Source organism: Microcaecilia unicolor, chromosome 4 (genome assembly GCF_901765095.1).
Source record: "Microcaecilia unicolor chromosome 4, aMicUni1.1, whole genome shotgun sequence".
NCBI classification, from domain to species: domain Eukaryota; kingdom Metazoa; phylum Chordata; class Amphibia; order Gymnophiona; family Siphonopidae; genus Microcaecilia; species Microcaecilia unicolor.
The window spans coordinates 186,001,053-186,027,729 of NC_044034.1; the positions used below are offsets into that span (position 1 = coordinate 186,001,053).

General features: G+C 42.4%; 1 protein-coding gene across 1 annotated transcript in view; it reads right to left on the reverse strand.

Annotated features, from left to right (window-relative positions):
• The window catches only part of SOX6 (SRY-box transcription factor 6), an 802,914-nt gene that overhangs the window by 276,311 nt on the left and 499,926 nt on the right, over nucleotides 1–26,677 (reverse strand). Inside the window, exon 8 of the mRNA XM_030201055.1 lies at nucleotides 4,019–4,098. Coding sequence (XP_030056915.1) covers nucleotides 4,019–4,098 — 80 coding nt within the window. The remainder of the gene's footprint in view (nucleotides 1–4,018; nucleotides 4,099–26,677) is intronic.

Below are 26,677 nucleotides of genomic sequence, written 5' to 3' on the forward strand. Positions count from 1 at the left end.
GAGAGTAGGGAGAGATAAGTGTTGGGAGGTACTGAGGAGCTGCAGGTTGAATGCACTAGTCAGTAAGAGGCGTTTGAACTTATGCAGAAATGGATAGGGAGCCAATGATGTGACTTGAGGAGAGGGCTGATGTAGCAACACTGGCAGAATATAAATCGTGTAGCAGAACTTTGAATGGATTATTCTACACTGAGCCTAATTTTACCCCCCTCTCTGTTTCATGCTCATTCACATACTTCTCATAGCCTCATATTTTTGCACTCCACATGTTTTCTTCTTCTCTAATACACATATACACCTTCCGTCTACTCGAACACAACACACATCTATAGGATTATGGCTTCCCAGGGCTGTAAGGATATTAAAAGACTCATGCAGTACTCACAGACTCCTCTGCCACAGTAAATTGACAAGCAGGCCTTACTTCTAATGAGTACTCCCAGCATTAGTTATCATTAGTGCATACATTCATATTCAATAATTCACATCCATCCTTCACATCACACATAGAGATCCAGGTAATGAAAGTGCTGGCCAGGATTCCTATGGGTGGCGTGAAGAAAGGATCTGGGCATGATCCCCAGGCCAAAATCTTTCTGGGCAGGTGTGGAAGAGAGTCTTTGTGTGTAATGTTGTATGGACAACAACATTTATATTGTAATGCTATTTCCTTTTGTTTTGTATCTGTAGATGATCATGTGAATCCTTTCTTGCCCTGGGTCCTCATACCATTTCTATGACCTTATAAAGGGAAACTAAAGTTGAGAGAAACAAAGTTACTATTTAACACTTCAAAGAGATAGCTGTGCTTCATGTTTTATTGTCATTTGATGGCTCATAACAGTGCCCCTCACTGGAAGCAAGTTCACCCTGAAATTGTTCATATATCTTTAGCAAGCTTAGGATGGACTCACCCCACAGAAAAAGCTGGGTCAAAATGAAATTGGCTATTTTATTATGTTTAAAAGAAAAGGCAAGGAAAACTGATATAGACAGAAATAGGCGACTTGAAAATTCACAATTTTTAAGGGTTTGGCCAACTTGTTGTCAATGGTTTACTTCCAAACTACCTGAAAGGTAAAGATGTATGGAGTGGCCACTTCACAGTATTTGGAGGTAAAATTCCCCAGAAGATGTAGTGGAGGAAAATGGACCTGAAATAGGTAAACACCTCCAAATAGGACTGGGGCTTACAATGACTCTTTAAACAATTTGTAAAGTATTTTTCCCTTAAAATTGTCTTTCGAGTCCCCACCTCCCTCCTCTTCATTTTCATTTTGGGAGGGGGCGGGGGGGGGGGGGGGGGGGGAGAGAGAAAGATGCTGTTAACTGCAAAGTGTGAAGCATTCCCAGGTTTTTAGCATCCAAACTGAAAACTGACTTTGAATTGTCAGAGAAAGATATATAAGGGCCCATAGGAATATTATGGGCGTCTACACGGTTAGTGCGTGCTAATACTTAACACGTGCTAAAAATGCTAACATGCCTCTAGTGCGGCTTAGTAAATAGGGCCCAAAGTGTACATTACAAAGTACCGTTTTTTAGAGGTTTTGGACCCAGTATTCAGATGGTGATGATCAGCTGATTTATGCTGGAGTTAAACCTGGAAATGTAATGCCAGGCCATATTCTAAGTGCGATATTTGGCACTTAACCGGCTATAAAGAAACTTATAATGATAGGACTATGTTTTATGTAATCCTATATATGAAGTTATCTTAACCAGCTAAGTGCCCACTCTGCGCCCCCCCCCCCCCCGGAATGCCCCCAACATAACCAGTTTAAGCTTGAGTGTTAATTTCTTATTTTCAGCAGATTTATCCAGGTAAGTGCCTCTGAACATACCCAGTTAGCCCCGGATAGGTGATTTAAATGGCCAGGAGCCTCTCCTGGCTGTTTAAGTTGTTTTGAATATTGGCACCTTTCTTTTTAAATCACCTTCCCCCTGTTTACAGCTAGTGGCTGCTGGTGAACTATTGCTGACACAGCCCATTTACTTTGAATGGGTTATGTTGGCATTGCCGTTCGGCTTTGTAAACAGAGGGGCTTATTTGGGTAGGAGGATGGATAAGGTGGTATAACACCTGGTAGTGTCCTCTTGCTCCTTTAATCTTTCAGCTTAATTGGCAATGATTTTATTGGGCTACAGTACCATAAGCCTTCATGTGCAACTATCTAGGGATTTTTCACCCTCTTTTGCTTCTCCTCCCAACTTCCTTTGATTTAGTCATTACTCCTTCTGGGACCTCGCTTCCATGAAGGGCAATTCTATAACAAGGCGTTCAACTTTGTGTGAGTAAATGCACAAAAATTAGGCTCTCCATATGGAATTGGACAGTACTGACAAACAGCCATCAAACCAGACTAATCTTTTATTTAAAATAAAATAAATCTCCAAATGGGGTTCAGTGAAACAAGACCTTGGAAGTAATTTTGCAGGAAGGGCATACACTCTGGGCATCTCACTCAGAAGCTGCAAAGGACTCAAATACAAATCAACCTATGCGTCCAGCTTCTCCTACATAAGCACACAACTATGGAACGCACTACCAAGCGCCTTGAAAACAACATATGACCACCTAAACTTCCAGAAACTACTAAAAACTAACTTGTTCAAAAAGACATACCCTAATGATCCAACTAAAATGCCTTAACCCAGCGGCATGTCGAAACCAAAGCTATCTATGTGTCTATCACACATTGACCTTTACTCTATCACAACCTCACTGTATTTGTTCAAACCGGACTGGTGGTCGCCTCTATGGTACTATGTAAGCCACATTGAGCCTGCAAATAGGTGGGAAAATGTGGGATACAAATGTAACAAATAAATAAATAAAGAAGAAGGGAAACAATGTCACATCACTGCTTTGAGTCAGTTTGTGAGTCTATAAGTGCATAAGTCCAAAAGGGAAGGGACACTTCCAAGGGGTATCATTTTGCCCAGGGACTGTCCTCACAACGGGCTGATAGAAAAATAAATTAAGCGCATGCTAGATTCACCACTGATAGCTATGCATGTGGAAGGCAATTCTATATAAGAAGCATCTGATGCTCATAAATGCAGAATCGGGGCTGCTGAGAAGGGAGGATGAGGGAGGGCAAGATTCTCTGGGCCCAGCCTCCAAGAAGGGTCCAGTGCTGGCGATTGAGAGATACTGCTTTGCTAGCCATGGGTCCTTCTTCCTGTGCATCCTGTCTATGCAGAAACAGGAAGTTACTTGATAGGAGGCAGGACACATCAGGAAGAAGGACCCATGGCTGGAAGAACAGTCTGTCTCGATTGCTGCTGGGGGGGGGGGGGGGGGGAGTAGCAGAGGCGGGGTCCTGAAGATTGTTTGCCCCGGATCCGGCTTTGTCTCTAGGTGACCTCCATACATGTTTACTCACAGCGCTATTCTGAAAGCTTGTGCGTAAATGGCATAATGCACAATTGAAAAGGGGGCATTCATGCAGTAGGAGCATGGGTGGGACTTTAGGAGTGTCATCCATCAGTGTTCGCATCTTATAGAATACTATCAGATGCATGTGCTGATTGACAGATCTAGGCATGCCCTTCTACACCTGCCATTGACTTGACATAAGCGGGTATACGTTCTTTTTGCGCAGCATTGCCAGTTTGCACTAGTATTCTGTAACAGCATCAAGATGACTTGATGTCATTATAGAAGTAACGCTCCCCAAGTTGTATCAGGGCATCAAAAAGAATGCACCAATTTACAGAGTTGCCACCATAAACTTAAAAATTGATCAGCAAGAGTGCAAGATATCTACAACTTGAAACTGCATATCTGTTCTGTTTGAATATCACCAATGGCAACTCACCGTCACCTCTGCAGCAAGGTAAGTACACAAGGTTTTAATCCCTTTGGACTACACCTAAAAAAAATTATCTTTAACATTCAAACTATTATTTAGCATATAGCTGGTTAGCAGTTTTGCACTGAAACATTGGCTTCCATCCCAAATTCTTTTGTGTTTTTGTGTGTGTGTATGTGTGTGTGTGTTCTGGCACATACCTGGAGCTGTAAAGGGCTGAGTCCAGAAGCAGCAGCAGCTGCCATTGTTGATGGAATGAACTGCACGGGGTAGTTATCACCTGTCAAGGAGAACAATGCATGCAGGTTTAGACAATGAGTCAAGCAGAGTAGTAGACGAGTGTGAACAGGGCCTGAATGGGGGCCTGCTCTCTACAACACCGCTCTAAGCCCAAACATCTGCATAAACAAAGGCCCGATTTGGGCACAGACTTGCGCTACCTTGGAACTCAGCATCAGCACATCGCTGTTAGGCAAACTGGCAATACATATAATAGAATTCTAATGTTCCTATCAGTTTACTTTGAAGGTTGGAGATGTGTAATTCGGACATGCTTTCCTTTGTAAAGTTATGCAAGGTAAAGCCTTTTGACAAAAAATAAATGCTGGAAGGGCGGAGGTTTCAAATCATGCTTAGAATAATCAACTGCACTGAAATATTCTTTCACATACTGGAGAGTGAAACAAATGTTGAGATATTTTTTTCTGACCAGCATACCAAATCCGTTTTTAATAAGATTATACACTGTTAGCTCATAAAGAGACCAAACACAGGAGCATGGGTTCCCTGCAGATTAAGTCACAGAATTTTGTTTTTAAGCTTCAGAAATCTGGAAACACAGAAGCAAGATCTGATCCAGCTTCTGGCTCTTGCCCAGATTCGAATATACAGCATTTTCCCATATATGTTAAATATTTGCAAAGCATTTCACAGGAGGAAAATATATTAATGCAGAAAACGCAATAATATCATTGACACATGAATAAAAGTGATATGAAGACGCTGATCCAGAATGAAAGTGAAAGCCTACAAGAATGTTGTCAAGTTCCATTATTTATTCATTTATATGTTTATTTTTGCCATTTTCTCAGAAACATAAGCCTAGGTGAGTAACTACACAGGAGACATGATTGCAAAATCATACAAGAATCCATGCAGCATATTATAGGCTGAATTTTCTTGTACTTATTTTCAAGTTACGTTGCTGTCATGAAGAAATATGATGAAAAAGGAAAACTGAAATTGCTTACTTCATGTTATCAATAAGAAGTGTTAGCTAAATCAGAAACTGGCAACTGGACTCATATGAGTCAATTTACAGCTGGTGTGGTCACCGCAGGATGTAAGTACTGCCACCAGTGCTTATTTAATATGTATATTCAGTGCTGCTATTGATATAGATAGAATCTCAGTATAGATGTGTTGACCGGTTAATAAGCTGAACCTATTCATTTAGTTTAGGCTTGATGTTTGATCATTGGATCTTTTTAGTTCTTTTTGTGTTTTGTTCTGAGTGTTGTATTTTTAAGATTTGTTACTATGTAAGCCGCATAGAGCTTGCGATGAGTGGGAATTGTGCGGGATACAAATGTAATAAGTAAATAAATAAATTATGTATGTTTTTTTGTACTCCACCTTAAATAAAGGTGGAATAAAAGTAATGAACAATAAACTATAAAATATCTGCCCGATATTCAGCCGGTGGCGGTCAGCATTTTTTTGAAACACTGACCATCACTGGCTAGATTAGTCCTGAATATTCAGTGCAAGGCCATGCCCAGTATTCATATGGGGCCCGCATAAAACAGTTTTTTAGATTAGTATTAGCCAGGACACTCATAACTTATGTTTTAATTTTTTTTCCCTCTGAGCCTCCTCCCAGCCACCCTCCTCCCATACACCCTCCCTCCCTCCCTAGCTTACATCAGTAAGAACACCCCTCCCACTGGAACATCCCCCACCCCGGGTCTAGATAGGCCCCCATGGACCTTCCTCCTATCCCTGGTGGTCCAGTGGGTGCGATGGGGCCAAAAGTGAAGCCCGCTTGGCTCCTGCCCCTTGTGGCTGCCACAAGAAAATTGCTGCCATGACCTTTCATGGTACTTATTTATTTAGAGGCCCTTTTACTAAAGTTTAGCATGCACTAATGATAAATGCTTAGAAGCATATAGTTAGAAAATAGGTTTCTTAGCATTTAGTGCACGGTAATTCCATTAGCACTCACTAACTTTTAGTAAAAGGGCTCCTTAATTTCTTATATACTGCCTGCAAGCCTAATGGCTATTGAAGTGAGTATTTTTCTATCCTTGGAAGACTCACAATTTGAGTTTCTACCTGAGGCAATTGAGGATAAGTGACTTGTCCAAGATCACAAGGAGCTGTGTGGGATTTGAACAAGGCTTTCCTGGTACTTAGCCTGCTTCTTCAACCATTAGGATACTCCTCCACTAAACTTACCCATTGAGTACCTGACTAATGCCCTTTAAAGGTCAATTTGTGGCACCACATTCACTCCTTTCAACCAACATCTAATTAAGGGGCCTTTTTACTAAAGGGTTGGCCAGGCTACCGCAGGAGCCTGGTGGTAGTTCCTAACTCTAGCACATGCCATTTCTGGCGCTACAAAAATATTTCTATTTTTGTAGCACCGGTGATAATCGGGCATATCTTCCCCTTCTAGAATATATGTTTTTTCCTTTTTAGAAGAGAGTCTTTGAAGGTTTTCTTTGAGCATTTATGTAAAGGCAGCCATTTTGTTTTTGCTATTTTAATCACAATTTTTAGATGGTTTTAATTGTCATATTTTGTAGTGTTTGTATGCCTAGGAAGTTGTGCCCTCTTAGAATATGTTTTTCTTTTTCAAATTTTCATGTTTGAGAGATTTATAGATGTTTGGAATGCCTGCTGTTAGTGTAAATTAAGTTTTATGTGGCTGATAGCAAGCCATGTGTCACAGTTTGAGGAATATGAACCCTTGGACCGTAGTGAGGTTGGTACCACCTGTACTACGCAAACTCAGTACAGGTCCTCACTGACGATGGCTGATGCCACCACTAGACAAAGTCCAGGATAAGCTGCTGGCAAACTCAAACCAAACCAGTACCAGGGTCTAAAGCAAGGTCAGGAACAGGCCGGAGGTAAAGACTTGCAGCAGCCAAAGTCAGGAACAGGCCAGAAGTCAGGGCAGATGGCAGGCAGATGAAGTCAGGAACAGACCAGAGGATGGTTCTTAAAAGAACCTTTGGCAGGAACAGCAGGTAGGAAGACAGGAACAAGGCAAGAGAGGGATGGACAGGCAGGAACTCTGGAACACAGCAAGAAAGGAACAGACAGACAAGAACTCTGGAACAGGGCAAGACAGGAACAGACAGGCAGGGGCTCTGGAACAGGGCAAGGCAGGAACAGACAAGCAGGGACTCTGGAGCAATGCGAGGCAGGAACAGACGGATAGGGATTCTAGAACAGGGCAAGACAGGAAGGAATGCAGGAACAAGTTAGGCAGGCAAGAATACAGGTACAAGGCAACACCACTGGAGTCAGCAGGACACCAAGAGGCCTGTTGCTGAGGCACTGGCTGAGAGTGGAGAACTTTCTTAAATGCTCCTAGGCAGAACTTCCTTAAATACTCTTAGGCAGGATGTGATGTCATCAGTCAATGCCCTTTTGCAGGGCCATAAAAAAGAAGTGCAGAGTTCTTCTAGGAAGTAAAACATAGTCTTCAGAGGCTGCCAGAGCCTGTTGAGAGCTCCTGGAAACAGGTGAGGGGTATTACATCATGTGACTCAGCCTCAGTTTATAGCCAGTTTTTCCAGCCAGACACAGATATTTATGAATGAGCAGAGATCCCCCCCTGTGTCTGGAGGTTCTGGTAAGTTTCTCTTTCACTTTCTGTCTGATTTGCACAAATACTGTTTTTTATTCTAACTTTTTAAATATAATAACTTCTTTGAAATGACTATTCATGTGTATGTTTTTAATTGTTTCAGTTTTACCTGGGTGTACTGGCAGTAATACACCTTTGGGTTTTACCTTGAGTGACGTGGCAGTACCACACCTTAAGGGTATGTAACAATACCTTGACTGGTTCCAAAACATATTTTAATGTATTTATTTGTATTATATATATAGTGGATGCAATTATATTTATGTATATATAATTTTAAATTTTATGTTGACTTTATGTTTATGTTATACTAATGAATATGGCATTTTCAACAGTCAATTGGTTTTTAAGTTATACTTATCTATTATGTTTCTGGTTTTCTGGTGCTTTTATATTGGTTTATATTCACTAGTTATGTGTATATCTATTTTTATGCTTACTTACGTTTTTATATGTTTATTAGTATAATTATCACCCCTACAGTAGTCCTACTGGGCAAAACATGGCCATGTCAGGTGCCTTTTTATCCAGTTTTCTACAATAAAGGCTTTTTATCTACCTGTCATCATGTATGCTTCTTTATCTTCCATTTTACAGGAACTAGTGGACCGCTTGCCCATCTGTTTCCTAGGACCGGTATCATAATTGAGCCAGGTCTTCAGTCAGTCTTTCAAGAAGCTGATTGTCCCCTCCATTTCACCTCAGACCAATCAAGTTTGATAGGCAGTGACCACTATGGCCCTTGGTATCTCACCAAGTCACAGTCAATTCACCTGTGCTCATTTAGGAATTAGGGCAATAAAATGGTTTTGGAAAAGGCCCAAATTTTACAGTGGTTCAGACAACTTTCTGTGCAACTTGCCACCCTTAGTTCCATATGAAGAAGCTCTTAACTGCTATCTTCAGTTTCAAAAAAAATAATTTAACACAGGTTTTCAGACATCCTCCAGGAATACCTTGAATCATATCACTGTAAATTATTATATACAGTGCTGTCACTAAAAAGAAGCAAATTTCCAGTGGCAATCCACTGGTAGCTGTGGGATACCCATAGTTGGCTTGAACCCACTAAATGAAGCCTGCCGCAAGTCCCTTGCCAAGATGTGCCACCTATTCCCGATGAAATCTGCATCTTTTCAGCAGCTGACTGTAAAGCTGGAGAGAATCGAGCAAGTAAAGCACAAGGCCAAATTTTTAAGTAATGACACTACATCTGTGGAAAATGATTTAAGACTTTTTGCAAATTGCTGCAACAATCTCTGTCTTACAGGAACATTTACAAGTGAAGTCAACGGCTTGGAGAAAGCGGAAAGACTGGCAAAGACATAATGTTAATGGCCCTGCAAATCCTGGAATGCAAAAATGAATACAGCGATGGATAAATTACACAGCAACAGTGCTTTAATCAAGTATCAAGTTGAATGTGGCTTCTTATATAAAGTCAGAGTTAGGTACTCTCTTTAGGCTATATTTTAATGGCTTACTCTTCTGCACACATTTTGGCATTTATAATATTCCAGCTGTTTTGCATGAACTTTCTCACATGGCAACAAGCAGAACACAGTTAACAACAATGCAGTCTAAATGGGGCTTGTAATAGGTTAATCAAGAGATTCAGAGGGGTAGCCTGCCCCATCTTGATATACATTCTAGAAATTACTGTTCTTCCCAAACTCATGGAATTCTTTGGAACTCTCCCTCTGTTTTCCACAGGAGATGTCAAACAGCCATAAATGTTGTGTTGCATACCCCCTCCCCTTTTGAAGCACATTGTAGGCTTCAAATCCACAAAGCCTCTGTGCATCATCTCTATAATACCTCATCAGGCCATTGAGCACAGTATGTACTTGTACACAGTCCAGTAACAATTGGCTTCTGATTGCATATGAAGCTACAATGCATTCAGTAGTACTATATTGTGCCGGTGTCCTATGGGGCAACATTCAAAATATCTGATCTTATTTTTCTCCTCTCCAAGAGGCTGATTTTGGTTTGCAGTTTTGCTGAACACACAACAAGGCCAAATTATTTTCTTCACTATAATGGACTGAGATTTTTTAAAATATATTTTAATTGTTCTATTGATCTTCTTAATAATCTAATTAAATGAAAATTTTCTATACATATTTTATTAGGTTAATATATGCCGATTATAACATATGAAGAGATTATAATCTCTTCATATGTTATAATCAGCATTGCTAATTTGAAGAGATAATATTAATATTCCTCATTTGACATAATAATTAGGTTAATATACACATACATATAGAGTTGTGCATGAGTCTATGAATCTCTACTTCATACATACATACACATATAGAGACACATTTGATTATTCTTGTCAGCACATAAAGAAATGCATTTAAGCATTTAAGTGACCAGCACAGACTGTTTTTACTGAACATTCTGGAGGTAATTTTTCTGTGCAAAGTATGAATTATGCATTATTATGTGCACCAAACTTTCCCCCTCCATTTTTAAGTTCAATACCAGTTTCTTTATTTGTACTAAAACATTTTCTTCGTCAAACATTTTTCTTTTTCAAAAATCAGACTTTAAAAGAACTTCCCCTGGCATTTTTTTAACACAGGTGTTTTCTACAGTGTAAAACAGCTGGATTTTACACACACACACATACACACACACAAACAAACACATAAACACACACACACACACACACAAGTATATGTATATACATTAGGGCTATACCAAATATTTGTAATTGATTCAATTCGGCCCAGAATACGTTATTCGTATTCGGCCAAATAGTGACTTAAATTCCAATATGAATAATCTATGGCTCTACTGTGCTAAATCCTACTGAAAAAAAACAGTTGTTCTCTGATTTCACACTACTTCTTTCATTATTTGTTTTGTTAAAGCTGAATGCACATTATTCATATCCAACCAAATAATATTTTTCATTATTTGTATTCAGCCAAAAAGCTATTTTTATATCTATCTATCTATCTATCTATCTATCTATCTATCTAGAGAGAGAGAGAGAGAGAGAGAGAGAGAGATGCATAGTTTTTGGTGTCAGAGTTAATTTTATTTATTTATTTATTTATTTATTTATTTATTTATTTATAGCATTTGTATCCCACATTTTCCCACCAATTTGCAGGCTCAATGTGGCTTACATTTGCCATAATGGCGATTGCCATTTCCGAGTAACAGAATTACAAGTGGTATTGTGTTAAGGTGCATACATATATGGTAACATACATGGAATATAATATATAAGGAACAGATCATGGTATGTATATATATCATGTGCATACATACATGGTAGAGAGGAATACATTATGGTATTGCATGAAGGTTCCTGAGTAATAAATAAATTGGGTTGTAACATACATTAGGTCATCGACTTTAGATGTATCTTATTTGACATAAGATTTAATTGGTAGTGTTTGATCACTATTAGCAAAGAGGTTAAGTAATCGTGCGGTAAAGGTTCAGTTTTGTATAGATCGTGTATAAAGTCATTATTTGGTATTTAGGATGAATGTTTCTGGTATACCTTCTTGAACACATCTGTTTTCAGTAGTCTTCGGAAAATGGTTAGGTCTTGCGTTGTTTTTATGGCCTTCAGTAGTGCGTTCCACAGCTGCGTGCAGATGTATGAGAAACTGGTCGTGTATGTGGATTTATATTTTAGCCCTTTACAGTTAGGGTAGTGGAGGTTAAGGAATGTGCATGATGATTCTTTTGCGTTCCCAGTAGGCAAGTCTATAAGGTCTGACATGTAGGCTGGAGCTTCCCCATAAATGATTTTGTGGACCAGGTACAGACTTTGAATGCAATTCGCTCTTTTAGTAGGAGCCAGTGTAGTTTTTCTCTTAGGGGTTTGGCGCTTTCGTATTTCGCTTTCCCAAATATGAGTCTGGCTGCTGTGTTTTGAGCAGTTTGAAGCTTCTTGATGATTTGTTCTTTGCATCTGGCATAGATGGCATTGCAGTAGTCTAGGTGACTTAGTACCATTGATTGAACTAGGCTGCGGAATACTTCCCTTGGGAAGAAAGGCTTTTCTTTTAAGTTTCCACATTGAGTAGAACATTTTCTTTGCCATATTTTTCGCATGGTCTTCAAGTGTGAGATTTCGGTCTATTGTGACTCCCAGAATTTTCAGGCTGTCTGAGACTGGGAGTGTGTAGTTTGGAGTGTTTATGGTATTGGGCTTGTTTGTATTCTATTGTGAGGACAGGATGAGACATTGTGTTTTTTCTGCGTTTAATTTTAGTTGGAATGCGTCTGCCCAGGAGTTCATTATTTGGAGGCTGTGTGTGATTTCATTTGTGATTTCGGTTATGTCTTGTTTTGTTCGGTTATGTCTGCAGTGTTTTGTTAACCTGGTGGCTACAAACTGCTTCCCTTTTCTGCTGACAAAATGACTTTAAGGTGCCCTTTTCCACTTTCTTGGCTGAGATTTGAGCACTGTCTGAAACTATAATGGCCATACTTTTAGGTTAAATCTGTTTATTAACTTGGAAGTCAAAAGTACAAAATATGCAATCCAGTGGTTCCCAAACCTGGTCCTGAAGACATCCCAGCCAGTCAGGTTTTCAATATATCCACAATGAATATTCATGAGAGAGATTTGCATGCACTGCCTCTACTGCATGCACATCTATCTCATGAATATTCATTGTGGGTATCCTGAAAACCTGACTGGCTGGGGTGCCTCCAGCACCAGGTTTGGGAACCACTGCAATAAACAGAGTATACAGTCAGAATACAGAGCAACATTCCAAGCATATTTCAAACAAACAAAACATCCAGCACCCCAAAGTTCAAAAGTGAACGAAACCCCTCCAGTACCCCTGCATTAGTAGGAACAGGAACTGACAGGCACAATAAGGCAGAACAGAAAATTAACCAATAATATAGACATTAACCACAAAATATAAATGGGAGACAGGAGGAGCTATGTTCATACACTCACCAACTGGGCACTCTAGGGGGCACTGAAGTGGACTTTATAAATTGCTCCCAGGTACATAGCTCCTTTACCTTGTGTGCTGAGCCCCCCAACCGCCCCAAACCCACTACCCACAACTGTATACCACTACCATAGCCCTTACAGGTGAAGGGGGGCACCTAGATGTGGGTACAGTGGGTTTGTGGTGGGTTTTGGAGGGCTCGCTGTTTCTTCCACAAACGAAACAGGTAGGGGGGGTATGGGGGGGGGGGGTATGACCAGATAAGTCATCTAAGTGCTCGTCAGGGACTCCCTTTTTTTTCCATTATGGGTCAAGGACGTCCATATGTTAGGCACGCCCAAGTCCCACCTTCGCTAAGCCTCCGACATGCCCCCTTGAACTTTGGCCATCCCTGCGATGGAAAGCAGTTGGGGACATCCAAAATTGGCTTTCGATTATACCGATTTGGACGACCCTGTGAGAAGGACGCCCATCTTCTGATTTGTGTCGAAAGATGGGTGTCTTTCTCTTTCAAAAATGAGCCCAATAGTAACATAGTAACATAGTAAATGATGGCAGATAAAGACCTGTACGGTCCATCCAATCTGCCCAACAAGATACTTCCTTGCTTTTCTTAGGGCACAGACCGTAGAAGTCTACCCAGCACTGTTCTTGTACTAAGTTCTGAAGCTAACATCGAAGCCCCTTAAAATTTACACTCCAGCCCATCCCTATCTATTCAGTCATGATCAGGGCATAGACCATAGAAGTCTGTCCAGCTCCCGTTTTGTTTCTCAATTACCGGCGTCACCATCCAATCTCCGCTAAGATTCCGCGGAACCATTCCTTCTAAACAGGATTCCTTTGTGTTTATCCCACGCATTGCAGGGCAACCTCGTGGGGGGGGGGGGGGGGGGGGATGAAAGGGGGAGTGGCGGTGGCGGCGGTGACCTCAGAGGGGGCGGCCATGTGGGTGGAGCCCCTTTGACGGCCTTGCCCCGGGCCCGGCCCAGTGGCCATGCACGCATGTTTGAATTCCATTACCGTTTTCATCTCCACCTCCTCCCGTGGGAGGGAATTCCACATATCCATCACCCTCTCTGTGAAAAAATACTTCCTGACATTAGTCCAGAGTCTGCCCCTGTTCAACCTCAATTCATGTCCTCTAGTTCTACCACCTACCTACCAGCATTTCTACCAGCTTGATGGCTGGCTTAACTACTCACCTAAATACATACACACTTATATACTTGGTTACATTAGTATTCTCTAAAGGAAAGTCATCTCCTCCTTTCCTTTCTAGAATAAGCTCTAAATAGGCACCCTCTAGAGGCCCCTTTGCAGTATTGTCCTCTACATGCATATAATCACATTTCAAATAGGTGTGTAGTTTCTCTCCCTGGAGCCTTAACTGAATGGAGAGCAGTATGGAAAAAGTCTGTGGGCACTTTAAACCAGTGTAGCTTAATGTCTTCTTCAAGGAGAAATTACTCAGGTACAATCTCTTGAAAAAGTGCCTAAAGTTCCAGGGGTAGAATAGTATCTGCATCCGTTGCTAATACGCAGCTTTGTGAAGATTGCCCTCATAATCATTTATTGTATCAATTCACTGTAAAGAAAAGAAAAGAATATAGAAGGAATGGTTACATTGGGCCAGATGTACATACTGTTCCCATAGGCAGCAGTACACATCTGGCCCTCTGCCATCACCAAACTGTCACTGCCCACCAAAACCATGTGTCTTCATGTATTATTTTATCTAAAGGATCATGCAAGGACCAGAATTTGCTTTAATTTTAATTACAGAGGGTCCATATTTTCTCTTTAATTTACTCTGTGCAAGGGTAGAACAAGAAGGCTGTTGGTAACTAGCTTGGCAAGAAATCAGTCAGCAGGACTGTAGCAATTTTTATCAAATTTGTTTTGGGATTTGGAATGCTTGCTTCTCAGCTTGCAGAAAGAGAAGGTGGAACAAGTGGAGACCTGCTTCCCAGGGGTACCTGTGCATGCTGGGGTGCAAGACTTGAGTCTTAAGAATGAACATCCCAAGGCAAAGGTTTGTTATGCAAACCACCAGACTCTTGATTCCTTGCCTTTCTTTAGCTGCCTGTTTACCTTTTGTATTCCACTGCTATTGTCTGGTGTCTAAATTAACTTCTACAAGTTGGCAGCATAGACAGCCAGTTTTGTGCTTCATTTGTCAGCGTGGTCAACAATCTAACTGCATTAAAGGCAACATGATTGCAACACAGTGCACTGGACCTAGAGGAAACAACCATTCTCACTGCTCCTGGAGAGAGCTCAATGGTCTGTGGAAAAGATAAAAGACAGACATGTCCTTCCCTTAATGCAGGACTTCCCAAATCGGTCCTGGTGAACTCACAGTAAGTCAAGTTTTCAGGATACCCCCAATGAACATACATGAGATAAACCTGCATGCATTGGAGACCAAGTATATGCAAATTTATCTAATGCACATTCATCATGGGTATCTGAAAAACTAAATGGTTACGGAGTCACAAGGACAGGCTTGGGAAGCCCTGTATTAACCACTATATTACCCAGGTTATAATGCAACAGGGTGCAAATTACGGCAGCAGTGATTGATGGGATTTGGAAAGCATAATATCAATCTCCTGCTTTATGTTTTGCTGAAGTGTTCCATAAGGTGATGTTTTCACATTAGGTGCCTGATTTTAAAACGGGATTCTTAGGAGAAAAATCCAAAATGGTGCCATTTATTTTATAAGGGCAACATAAGTGCTTATGCACCTATATAAGGGGCCCATCAATTAAACTGCATTAGGCCCTTAAAGTGCGTTTAGCGCAGGAAAATGGGCTACCGCAAAACACTTTAATGTGTTTTGTGGTACTTTCTACTTTTCCTTGCACTAATTGCACCAGGGGCGTAGCCAGACAGCAGATTTTGGGTGGGCCTAGGCAAGAAGTGGGTGGGCACCAAATATTCTCTCCCCCACCCCCACAACAAAAAAATATCTCAGTTGGTGGGAAAATGCTTCTCTCCAGTCTCCACCTTGGTAGTCTGCAGCAGGCATGCGCTGAAAACTGAGCATGCGAAGGTGCCAGTATTGTGGAGAGCAGCATTTTCATTACCATGTGCTACTGCTGGATGGGCCTAAGCCCTAAGTGGGTGGGCCCCAGCCCACCCCGGCCCACCTGTGGCTACGCCACTGTCTGGTAGGAGGGAAAGTTAGAGAAGCTGCATCCAGCTGGGGGGGGGAGGGTTGGAAAATCAGCAGCATTGGAAGGGCAGGAAGAAGCAGCATTGGAGGGGGGAGGGTAAGGTTAGAGAAGCAGGATGTGTGGGAGGAGGAGAACTACAGAAGCAGCATCAGGTTGGGAGGGGGAGAGGGAGGGCTGAAGAAGAAAAGAGCACAGAGCAGGGTAATGTTGGAGGGCAGGAGAGTGACGGGGGCAATGCTCAATAGATGGAAACCGGGCAATACTGGCTGAGGGAAAGGGGACAATGCTGGATGGAAGTGAGACACACACACACACACACACACACACACACACACACACACACACACACACACACACACACCTAGAGGCAATGCTGGATTGTGGGAGGGGAGGAGAGAGATGGGCAATATTGGATTGGCGAAGGAGAGAGAGAGAGAAACAGAGAGAAAGAGAGAGAGAGAGGCAATGCTGCATTGGAGGGGTAGGGGGAGAGAGATGGGAAGGGAAAGAGAGACAGGAATAGCTCCAACTAGCAATACTGGATGGGAGGGGGGAAGAGAAACAGGGACAATACTGGATGAGGAGAAGAAAGATGGAGCAGTGCTGAATTGGGGATATAGAGAGAAATGGGCAATACTGAATGGGAGTGGGGAGTGAGAAAGACAGATAATGTTGGATGGAAGGAGAGAGACATATATGGGACAATGCAGGATGGTGAAGAGAATAGGAGAAGAGAGATGGAGCAGTGCTGCATTCCAGGGTGAGAGAGACAGGCAGGAGTAATCCTGGATGGTGTTAGGGGAGGAAACAAAAGAGGAGATCCTTGATAGTGTGTGTGTGTGGGGGGGGGGGGGGGGTGAAAGACCGGGAAATGGGAGGGCCAGGGTGAGGGAAAAAGATGGAAAGCTGTAGGTACACTCAATAAAAAGTGGGAAATTGGAGACTGAATAATGAGTGAATGAAATCTAGACTCAGGCACAGATGCACTAAACTCCCCACAATTACCTCTTACCTTACCGATCCTCGTTGCCACTCACCTATTTTAAAAAAAACGGGCATGCACGAAGAAAATCACAAGCAAATGAGCTGCTCACAGTTAGGTCATTTGCATGCAATTTCCTCCATAGAGGGTGAAGCCAGTTGGTCAGCTGAGCATGCATAGAGCAGCCAATCGCTAAGCGTGGCTGCTCTGCACATGCTTCAGAACGCTTTCATTCATGCAGACAAGCTGTGTGTATGAAAGCCTTTTTTTTTTTTTTTTCTGCTCTTTCTGCTTGCTTGTCCAGGAATCCCTTGTCTTCTCGCTCCTCCGGACAGGGAACCTTCCACTGCCCCTGATCATAGGTGCGCTTCTGCCAGGCCAGCTCTCACTGCAGCCTTTGCAGGTTTCCTTGCATTGCTCTTTTGTCCAGGTTGCTCCATGCTAGAACTTGAGGCTGAGGACAACAGCTCCTTGGTGACTCGTGGGAGGCTAATAAGAGTCAGGCTGGTCCCGAGCACCATTTCGCCCCAGCTACAGCAAAGCCGGAGCCACAGCAATTGGCATCCAAGAAATTCCTCTTCCCTTGCAAGGCTCCGGTGCATCAACAGCAAAATCTTGTATTTAGGGAGTCCACTGGCAGAGTTTATGATCTTCCTTAACATCAGTATTATTTGATAACAGCTCCTCTCTCTTTGATACTGTTTTTTTTAACATGACAGTGGACGTTTCCCTGGCAGGACTGGGCAGTCCACAGCTCTGACAGCTCTCCTCAGCCAGCCACCAGGCAGTATCGGCAGATCCTGACCTCACATTAAATTTTCCACGGTTAAGGTAGGGGCTGCTGATGTTCATCACTTGGGAAATGGCTGTATATTGCTCTGCATGCACATTTGTATACTAATTAGCTCATTATAATAGCTTTGCATACAATTTTCGCTAGCTGCTACCATGACAGGAAAAGAGCTCGGAGAACCCTTTTGTGCATGTCTTGCTGTACTCCTTGTTCACTAAACCGGCTAGAACCAGTGTAAAAACTACGTTGCTGGTTTTGTGCAAGAGTCTGGTTTCTTGGGGATTGAGTTCAGTTTTTGTTTACCTATTTTTAGTTTGTGGTTAATTATTCTATATTTAGTAAGGGTCTGTCTGTTTGCTGCATGTGTGAAAGAGACCAGGTATTCTGTTAGCCAGTGAAGCAGAGCGCATGAGTGATTGTTCATATATTTTAGGAGCGTCGCTCACAAATTTTACATTGTTGCTCACAAATGTTTTTTTGTGCTATATATACAGAAATGCATTGCTAATACTGGCACTCAAAAATTGTTGGTTTCTTAACACTTGTTGCTCACACACACATACAAAAATTGTACACATCAGACCACTCCTTAGAGGAAACATTCTGTTAGCATCAATTTTCTGTGTAGAATTGATCTGTATTAATCCAGCTCAATTTTCCTGTAGGTATTTTGATGTACTGGCCACTGCAATGTTTATAATGCAGCATTTCCCTAGGTAGGCCTTTGTGTGACTCTACTACTACTACTACTACTACTACTATTTAGCATTTCTATAGCGCTACAAGGCATATGCAGCGCTGCACAAACATAGAAGAAAGACAGTCCCTGCTCAAAGAGCTTACAATCTAATAGACAAAAAATAAATAAAGTAAGCAAATCAAATCAATTAATGTGAACGGAAGGAAGAGAGGAGGGTAGGTGGAGGCGAGTGGTTACAAGTGGTTACGAGTCAAAAGCAATGTTAAAGAGGTGGGCTTTCAGTCTAGATTTAAAGGTGGCCAAGGATGGGGCAAGACGTAGGGGCTCAGGAAGTTTATTCCAGGCATAGGGTGCAGCGAGACAGAAGGCGCAAAGTCTGGAGTTGGCAGTAGTGGAGAAGGGAACAGATAAGAAGGATTTATCCATGGAGCGGAGTGCACGGGAAGGGGTGTAGGGAAGGACGAGTGTGGAGAGATACTGGGGAGCAGCAGAGTGAATACATTTATAGGTTAGTAGAAGAAGTTTGAACAGGATGCGAAAACGGATAGGGAGCCAGTGAAGGGTCTTGAGGAGAGGGGTAGTATGAGTAAAGCGACCCTGGCGGAAGATGAGACGGGCAGCAGAGTTTTGAACCGACTGGAGAGGGGAGAGGTGACTAAGTGGGAGGCCAGCAAGAAGCAGATTAAAGTAGTCTAAACGAGAGGTGACAAGGGTGTGGATGAGGGTTTTGGTAGAGTGCTCGGAAAGAAAGGGGCGGATTTTACGAATGTTGTAAAGAAAGAAACGACAGGTCTTGGCGGTCTGCTGGATATGAGCAGAGAAGGAGAGAGAAGAGTCAAAGATGACCCCAAGGTTTTGAGCTGAGGAGACAGGGAGAATGAGAGAGCCATCAACAGAAATAGAAAACGGGGGGGGGGGGGGGGGGAGCGGGGAGGTGGGTTTGGGGGGGAAAATGAGAAGCTCGGTTTTGGTCATATTTAATTTCAGGTGGCATTGAGACATCCAGACAGCAATGTCAGACAAGCACGCTGAAACTTTGGTTTGGATGCAAGGTGAGATATCAGGGGTAGAAAGGTAGATTTGGGAGTCATCAGCATAGAGATGGTAGGAAAAGCCATGGGATGAGATTAATGAACCAAGGGAAGAAGTGTAGATAGAAAAGAGGAGGGGACCAAGAACAGAACCCTGAGGTACGCCGATAGGCAGAGAAATAGAAGTAGAAGAGGATCCACCAGAGTGAACACTAAAGGTGCGGAGGGAGAGGTAGGAAGAGAACCAGGAAAGGACAGAGCCCTGGAATCCAAGTGAGGACAGGGTATCGAGAAGTATGCTGTGATCGACAGTGTCAAAAGCAGCGGAAAGATCAAGAAGAATGAGGATGGAATATTGACCTCTGGATTTAGCCAGTAATAGGTCATTGGAGACTTTAGTAAGCGCAGTTTCGGTTGAGTGGAGAGGGCGAAAACCAGATTGTAATGGGTCAAGAATAGCATGTGAGGAGAGAAAATCAAGGCAGCGGCGGTGAACAGCACGCTCAAGTAATTTGGAGAGAAAAGGAAGGAGGGAGATGGGTCAGTAATTAGAGGGACAAGTAGGGTCAAGTGGAGGCTTCTTAAGGAGAGGTGTGACCAAAGCATGTTTAAAGGCAGCAGGGACAGTCGCAGTGGAAAGTGAGAGGTTGAGAATGTGACAGATAAAAGGAATAAGAGTAGGAGAGATGGCATTAAGAAGGTGGGTGGGAATGGGATCAGAGGAACAGGTGGTACATTTTGAGGAAGAAAGGAGAAGTGTAGTTTCCTCAATAGTAACTTCAGGAAAGGAGGAAAGGGAATGAGGGGAAGGAAGTTAGTGCTTTTATGGTGGTAGTGACTTTTATAGGGTTTTGTATTACCTCTCAATATGCCTGATACTGGATTTTGGATTTGGATTTAGATCAGTGGTAGCTAAAAACAAGTTACATTCAGGTATAGTTGGTATTTTCCTGTCCCTGTAGGTCTTGCAGTCTAAGGCCCCTGTTTACAAAGCTGTGCGGTAATGCCGACACAGACAGAATTAGTGCACTGCCAGCTGCTAGCGCGGCTTTGTAAACAGGAGGGTAAGTTTGTGCCTGGAACAATGGAGAGAGAATAGAGGGTTAAGTGGCTTGTTCAAGGTCCCAAGGAAGGGCAGTGGGATTTGAACCCTGGCTTCTCTAGTTATCAGGCTTGGGTCACAAGGCATTTCTTTCCTCTCCTATTTATTTTTAAGAATTTTCATGAGACAGAGTTTGACTGAAAGGATGTCCAAACTTTTACACCTTTCATATTCACCATTTTCATATTTTGAATCTCTATGCTTCTGCTTGCTGTTCTGCCAGGCAAAGCTGGCTAGGGTTTAGGTTTGAAGGACTCTCCCCTTACAGCAAAGGTGCAATGGCATGGGGGGTGGGGGCTGAACCAGAAGATAAACTTTGAGTCTGGGAAGGGGGTTTTATACTCCAGAAGCTCCCTCCAAAATCTGTCTCCACTTCTAGTTAGCATAGTGGTCACTGTACGCACCTACATAAGTACATAAGCATCGCCATGCTGGGACAGACCAAGGGTCCATCGAGCCCAGCACCCTGTCACCGACAGCGAACAAAAGAACAAGCAAATTGTCCCGCCTATCCTAGAAATACTGTATTCCCTCATCCATTCAATAACATCCTATGGCTTTTCCCTCCAGGAAGCCGTCCAACCCTTTTTTTGAAGTCAGCCTTAACCACCTTTTCCGGCGGCGAATTCCAGAGTTTAACTACGTGTTGAGTGAAGAAAAATTTCCTCCGGTTCATTTTCAATTTACCACACTGCAGGTTCATCGCATGCCCCCTTGTCCTAGCATTTTTTGAAAGCATAAACAGACACTCCACATCGACCCGTTCCATTCCACTCATTATCTTATAGACCTCTATCATATCTCCCCTCAGCCGCCTTTTCTCCAAGCTGAAGAGCCCCAGCCTCTTCAGGCTTTCCTAATAGGGAAGTCGCCCCAACCCCTGTATCACCTTTGTTGTCCTTCTCTGCACCTTTTCCAATTCCGCTATGTCTTTTTTTTTGAGGTGCGGCAACCAAAATTGAACACAATACTGTAGGTGCAGTTGCACCATGGAGCGATACAACGGCAGAATAATATCCTTATTTTTGTTTTCCATCCCTTTCCTAATGATACCCAACATTCTATTTGCTTTCCTAGCCGCAGCAGCACATTGAGCAGAAGTTTTCAATGTATCATCAACGACGACACCTAGATCCCTTTCTCGGTCCATGACTCCCAACGCTGCACCTTGCATGACGTAGTTATAGTTTGGGTTCCTCTTTCCTACATGCATCACTTTGCACTTGTTCACATTAAACGTCATCTGCCATTTAGACACCCAGTCTCCCAGTCTTGTAAGGTCCTCTTGTAGTTTTTCACAATCTTCCCACGATTTGACTACTTTGAATAACTTTGTGACATCGGCAACTTTGATTACCTCACTAGTTACCCCCATCTCTAGGTCATTTATGAATATGCTAAAAAGCAGAGGTCCCAGCACCGATCCCTGAGGGACCCCACTAACTACCCTTCTCCATTGAGAATATTGACCTTTTAGTCCTACTCTCTGTTTCCTATCTTTCAACCAGTTTTTAATCCACAGTAAGACACTACCTCCAAACCCATGTCCCTCTAATTTCCTCTGTAGTCTTTCATGAGGGACCTTATCAAATGCCTTCTGAAAATCTAGATACACAATATCAACCAGCTCACCTTTGTCCACATGTTTGTTTACCCCTTCAAAGAAATGCAGCGGATTGGTCAGGCAAGACTTCCCTTCACTAAATCCATGTTGACTTTGTCCCATTAGTCCATGCTTTTGAACGTGCTCTGTAATTTTGTTCTTGATTATAGTCTCTACCATTTTGCCCGGCACCGACGTCAGACTCACCGGTCTATAATTTCCCAGGTCTCCTCTGGAACCTTTTTAAAATATCGGCGTTACATTGGCCACCCTCCAATCTTCCGGTACCACGCTCGATTTTAAGGATAAATTACAAATCAATACCAGTAGCTCTGCCAGCTCATTTTTTAGTTCTATCAGTACCCTAGGGTGAATACCATCTGGTCCAGGAGATTTGCTACTCTTCAGTTTGCAGAACTGCTCCATTACGTCTTCCAGATTTACAGATATTTCAATAAGCTTTTCCGACTCTTCAGCATTCTTCCTGAAAAGTGCAGGAAAGAGCAAGGCCACTGCAGACTTTCTCTCTGACTACCAGTGATGTAACACTGCAGTAAAATCTGCACTGGTTAAGATACACTGCTTTCTTGGTAGTACTCTGAAGGTCGCAGGAAAAGTATGCATGCAAACTTGTAAGGCAGGGGTGGGCAACCACCCAATTAGGGTTTCAAGATTGCCACAATGAATATACATGAGATTTATTTGCCCACCCCTACAATTACATGTCATAAGATTCTCGCCAACTTCCACCCCCCAATTCTGTTCTGACTTAAATACCAACCTCCCATCCTTCTCTTTCCATCTCTCCTTAATTTTATCCCTCCTTATCCTTTCTCCCAAATTACACTATCCTATCTACCCTCTTTTATCCTAGTCATATATTATCTAGCTCAACTGATCATACACTACTAAGCCCAACTTTACATTGCTTTACTACTGTTTTATTAAAATTCTATTAACTTTGTATTTCAAATTACTATGTAAGCCGCATTGAGCATGTATTATGTGGGAAAGCGCGGGGTACAAATTTAATAATAATAATAATAATTCTAAATTGTATACAGGTTAAGTAAAATGATTGGAGAGCCTTCCTATCAATACATCTTCTAATCAGAAGGGACAGCAGTACTGGATGGATGCAATGGTAGATGTGACTGTGGTATCAAATGTATAAATGTTGAGTAAAACATTGATTAGTCCAAGATTTTGTTCATAGTGTTGAAAATGTGTACTACTATTAGTGATATTATTTCTTTAAATTATGTTTATTAAATATATGAATTTTCTGTAGAATGGATCCACAGAAGCTTAGCTGAAATTGGGTGGCGGGGGGAAGAGGGGTTGGTGGTTGAGAGGCTAGGATGGGGGAGGGCAGACTTATACGGGGTCTGTGCCGGAGCCGGTGATGGGAGGCGGGACTGGTGGTTGGGAGGCGGGAAATACTGCTGCACAGACTTATACGGTCTGTGCCCTGAAAAAGACAGGTACAAATCAAGGTAATGTATACACATATGAGTTTATCGTGGGCAGACTAGATGGACCGTGCAGGTCTTTTTCTGCCGTCATCTACTATGTTACTATGTTACTATGATACTATGTTCCAAGTACTGGGTATATGCATTTCAGTTTCATTACACTGGGCATTTTCAGACTTGGTTTGATTGTAAACTGATGTTACCTGTGTCTTAATATCTTCCTGATAAACTGCTGACTCTACCTGTTTCTATTTTATCTTATTTAAAAAAAACTGTCTTGTGTTTTGAACTTCTGTGCCAGTGATTTCATATTTTTATGCTGGAATTGTCTTAAAGATGCTCTCTTTAGAACTGTGTTTTGAACCTGTGCCAAGTGACTTAATCCAATCAATTTGGTTACACAGAATTTGGTGACTCTGGTGTCTATCTTAAAGGTGTGTTTATTAGAACTGGGTTTTGAATCTTCAGTGCCAGAGACTTAAATCAGTCAATTTGGTTACATAGCATCTGGTGACTGATAGACTGCATACCTCTGGAGGAGGGGCAATTTGTATACAGCTGTGTGGTAAAAGAAAAAACAGAATTTAAGTTTACCTTACGAGCTACGCTGGGCATTTTCAGGCTCGGTTTGATTGTAAACTGATGTTACCTGTGTCTTAATATCTGCCTGATAAACTGCTGACTCTACTTGCTTCTATTCTCTTATTTTATAAAACAAACAAACCCTGTATTTTCACTTGCAGAGGGTCTGACTCTAAAGTTCTACCCACCCCTATGTGAACACCCTTTATATAGGGCAATCAACAGACAAGTATCCCTTGATTGCCCTAATTGATCAATCCTACTCCTTGTTATCCCCTATCATAGTTCATCTTTTCACATTTGTGAATCACATCAATATGACCTTCATCCAGTGCAATGCTTTAATCCTAAGGCAAACTATCTGGAACCTTAGAGCTTGTCCTATCTTTCTCCAAATATCAACTTTGAAAGATGAGATCAACAAACGCAAGAAGGAATTAGCTAAAACTAAAAACGCATCCATGATTACTTAATTTCCAGCCAATTTACCACCACCACTGCCACAGAGAATGAAACAACAGAGGAATAGATGGGTCACAGTAGGCTCTGGTATACTTAGATCTGTGACACAGAAGCACTCACCCTCCTAAACTATGCCCCTGTCAAATTCTTTTGCTGTGTTGCATCATTATGATGCTGAAAAAAAGAAGTACTGAGGTGGAATCAGAGGCAATGAAAGTAGCACATCCCCCAAACAATGACAGATTGGTGAAAAGCAGAAAACTCTTACTGCTCAGAGACTCCATTATCAGAGGCATTAACTTTGGAACACAATTCAGTTCTAACCTAGTGAAATGCCTTACAGGATCTTCAGCTACCAGATGTACTGACCAAATACTGAAAGTGATCTGAGAAGAGAGCAAGGCTTCAAATACTGATGTTGTAATTCATCTGGGGACAAATGACCTGGCCAACAATAGCAAGTTTACAGCACAGAGAGGCTCCAGAAGCTTGGGGAGGGACTCAAATCTTTTGTTTTTCTGAAATCTGTGGCTTTTTCTGAAGTAATTCCCACATGGGGGAAGGGAGAGGAAAGACTACAAAAAACAGTGGATTTCAATAAGTGGCTTGAGTCTTGGTGTAAAGAAGAAGGTTTTAGATACATAGGAGCATGGGGTAATATGTGGAAAAATGACAGGCTGCACTGTAATAATGGGCTACATCTTTCTGTGACGGGAAAAGGGAACCTTGGGGAGATGTTCAGACAGTATGTTTCTAGACATTTAAACTAGAAGGCAGGCTGAATTCAGAAAGGTCCCCCCCCTCCCCCCGAGAATAAACAAGATGGCAGAGGGAAAGGTCATCTAAATATAGAAAACCACCTAAACTCACTAAGCACATGGAAAGCAATGAGCACAAATGCTCGTGGTCTAAGTAAAAAGGTTCAAGACTTGCAAACCCTGATATTTGAAGAAAACTTGGATATTGTTGCTATTACAGAGACATGGTTCAATGATTCCCATGAATGAGATGTGTCCATACCGGGCTATAATCTTTTTAGGAACGATAGAGAGGGCCAAAGAGTTGGAGGAGTGGCGCTGTATGTGAGAGACAATATCAGAGCGGCTGAAATGTGGGGAACATGGGGAAAGGAAGAAGCTTTATTGTTCGACCTGGAAAGAGAAGATGGAACCTGTATCCACAAGGGGGTTATACAGACCTCCAGCACAAACAGAGAAGCTAGACAAGGATCGATAGAAGATGTTCAAAAGATTGGTATGAAAGGGGAGGTGCTTCTGTTGGGAGATATCAGCTTGTCTGATGTGGATTGGAATGTCCCATCTGCTGAATTGGAAAAAAGTAGGGAGATTGTGAACGCCTGTCAAAGTGCCTTGCTCAGCCAAATGGTGACAGAACCCACGAGGGAAGGGTCGATACTGGATCTAGTGCTCACAAATGGAGGAAGTGTTTCCAATATCCAGGTGGGTGCCACCTATGTAATAGTGATCATCACACGATATGGTTTGATAAAAGGGCAAAGGTGGAGTGCGGACGCACAAAACTCAAAGTACTGGATTTCAGACATACTGATTTTGATAAAATGAGGGAATACCTGAAGAAGGAGCTGTTGGTGTGGGAAGGCGTAGGAGAAGTGGAAAATGGTTCTCCAAACAAGTAGCTGAAAAAATAAGAGCAAAAGAGACTTTGTTCAAGAAATACAAAAGAATGCAATGAGAGGATCACGGAAAAGATTATCGGATTAATAAATACATTTTTGTAGCACCAGAAATGATGGCGTGTTAGGGGTGGGAAGTACCACCAGGCTGCTGTTGCCACTCATCATTAAGCAGATATACCCTAATTCAGGGGCGTAGCTACAGGTGGGCCTGGATGGGCCCAGGCCCACCTAATCTCGGCTCAGGCCCACCCAAATGACTGGAACGGTGACTTTTTTACTCAGTCGCAGCGATGAACGGGCGGGCAGCGCTTCGGTAGTAAAAGCAACAAGGAGGCAGGTCGACTGCTCCGTCATTCGCTTCCCTGCTTGCCTTCTGCGTCCCGCCTTCCTCTGACGTCATTTCCTTTCGGGCACGCTGAGAGGGCAGGGAAGCAAAGGACAGAGTCGAACCTAGCTC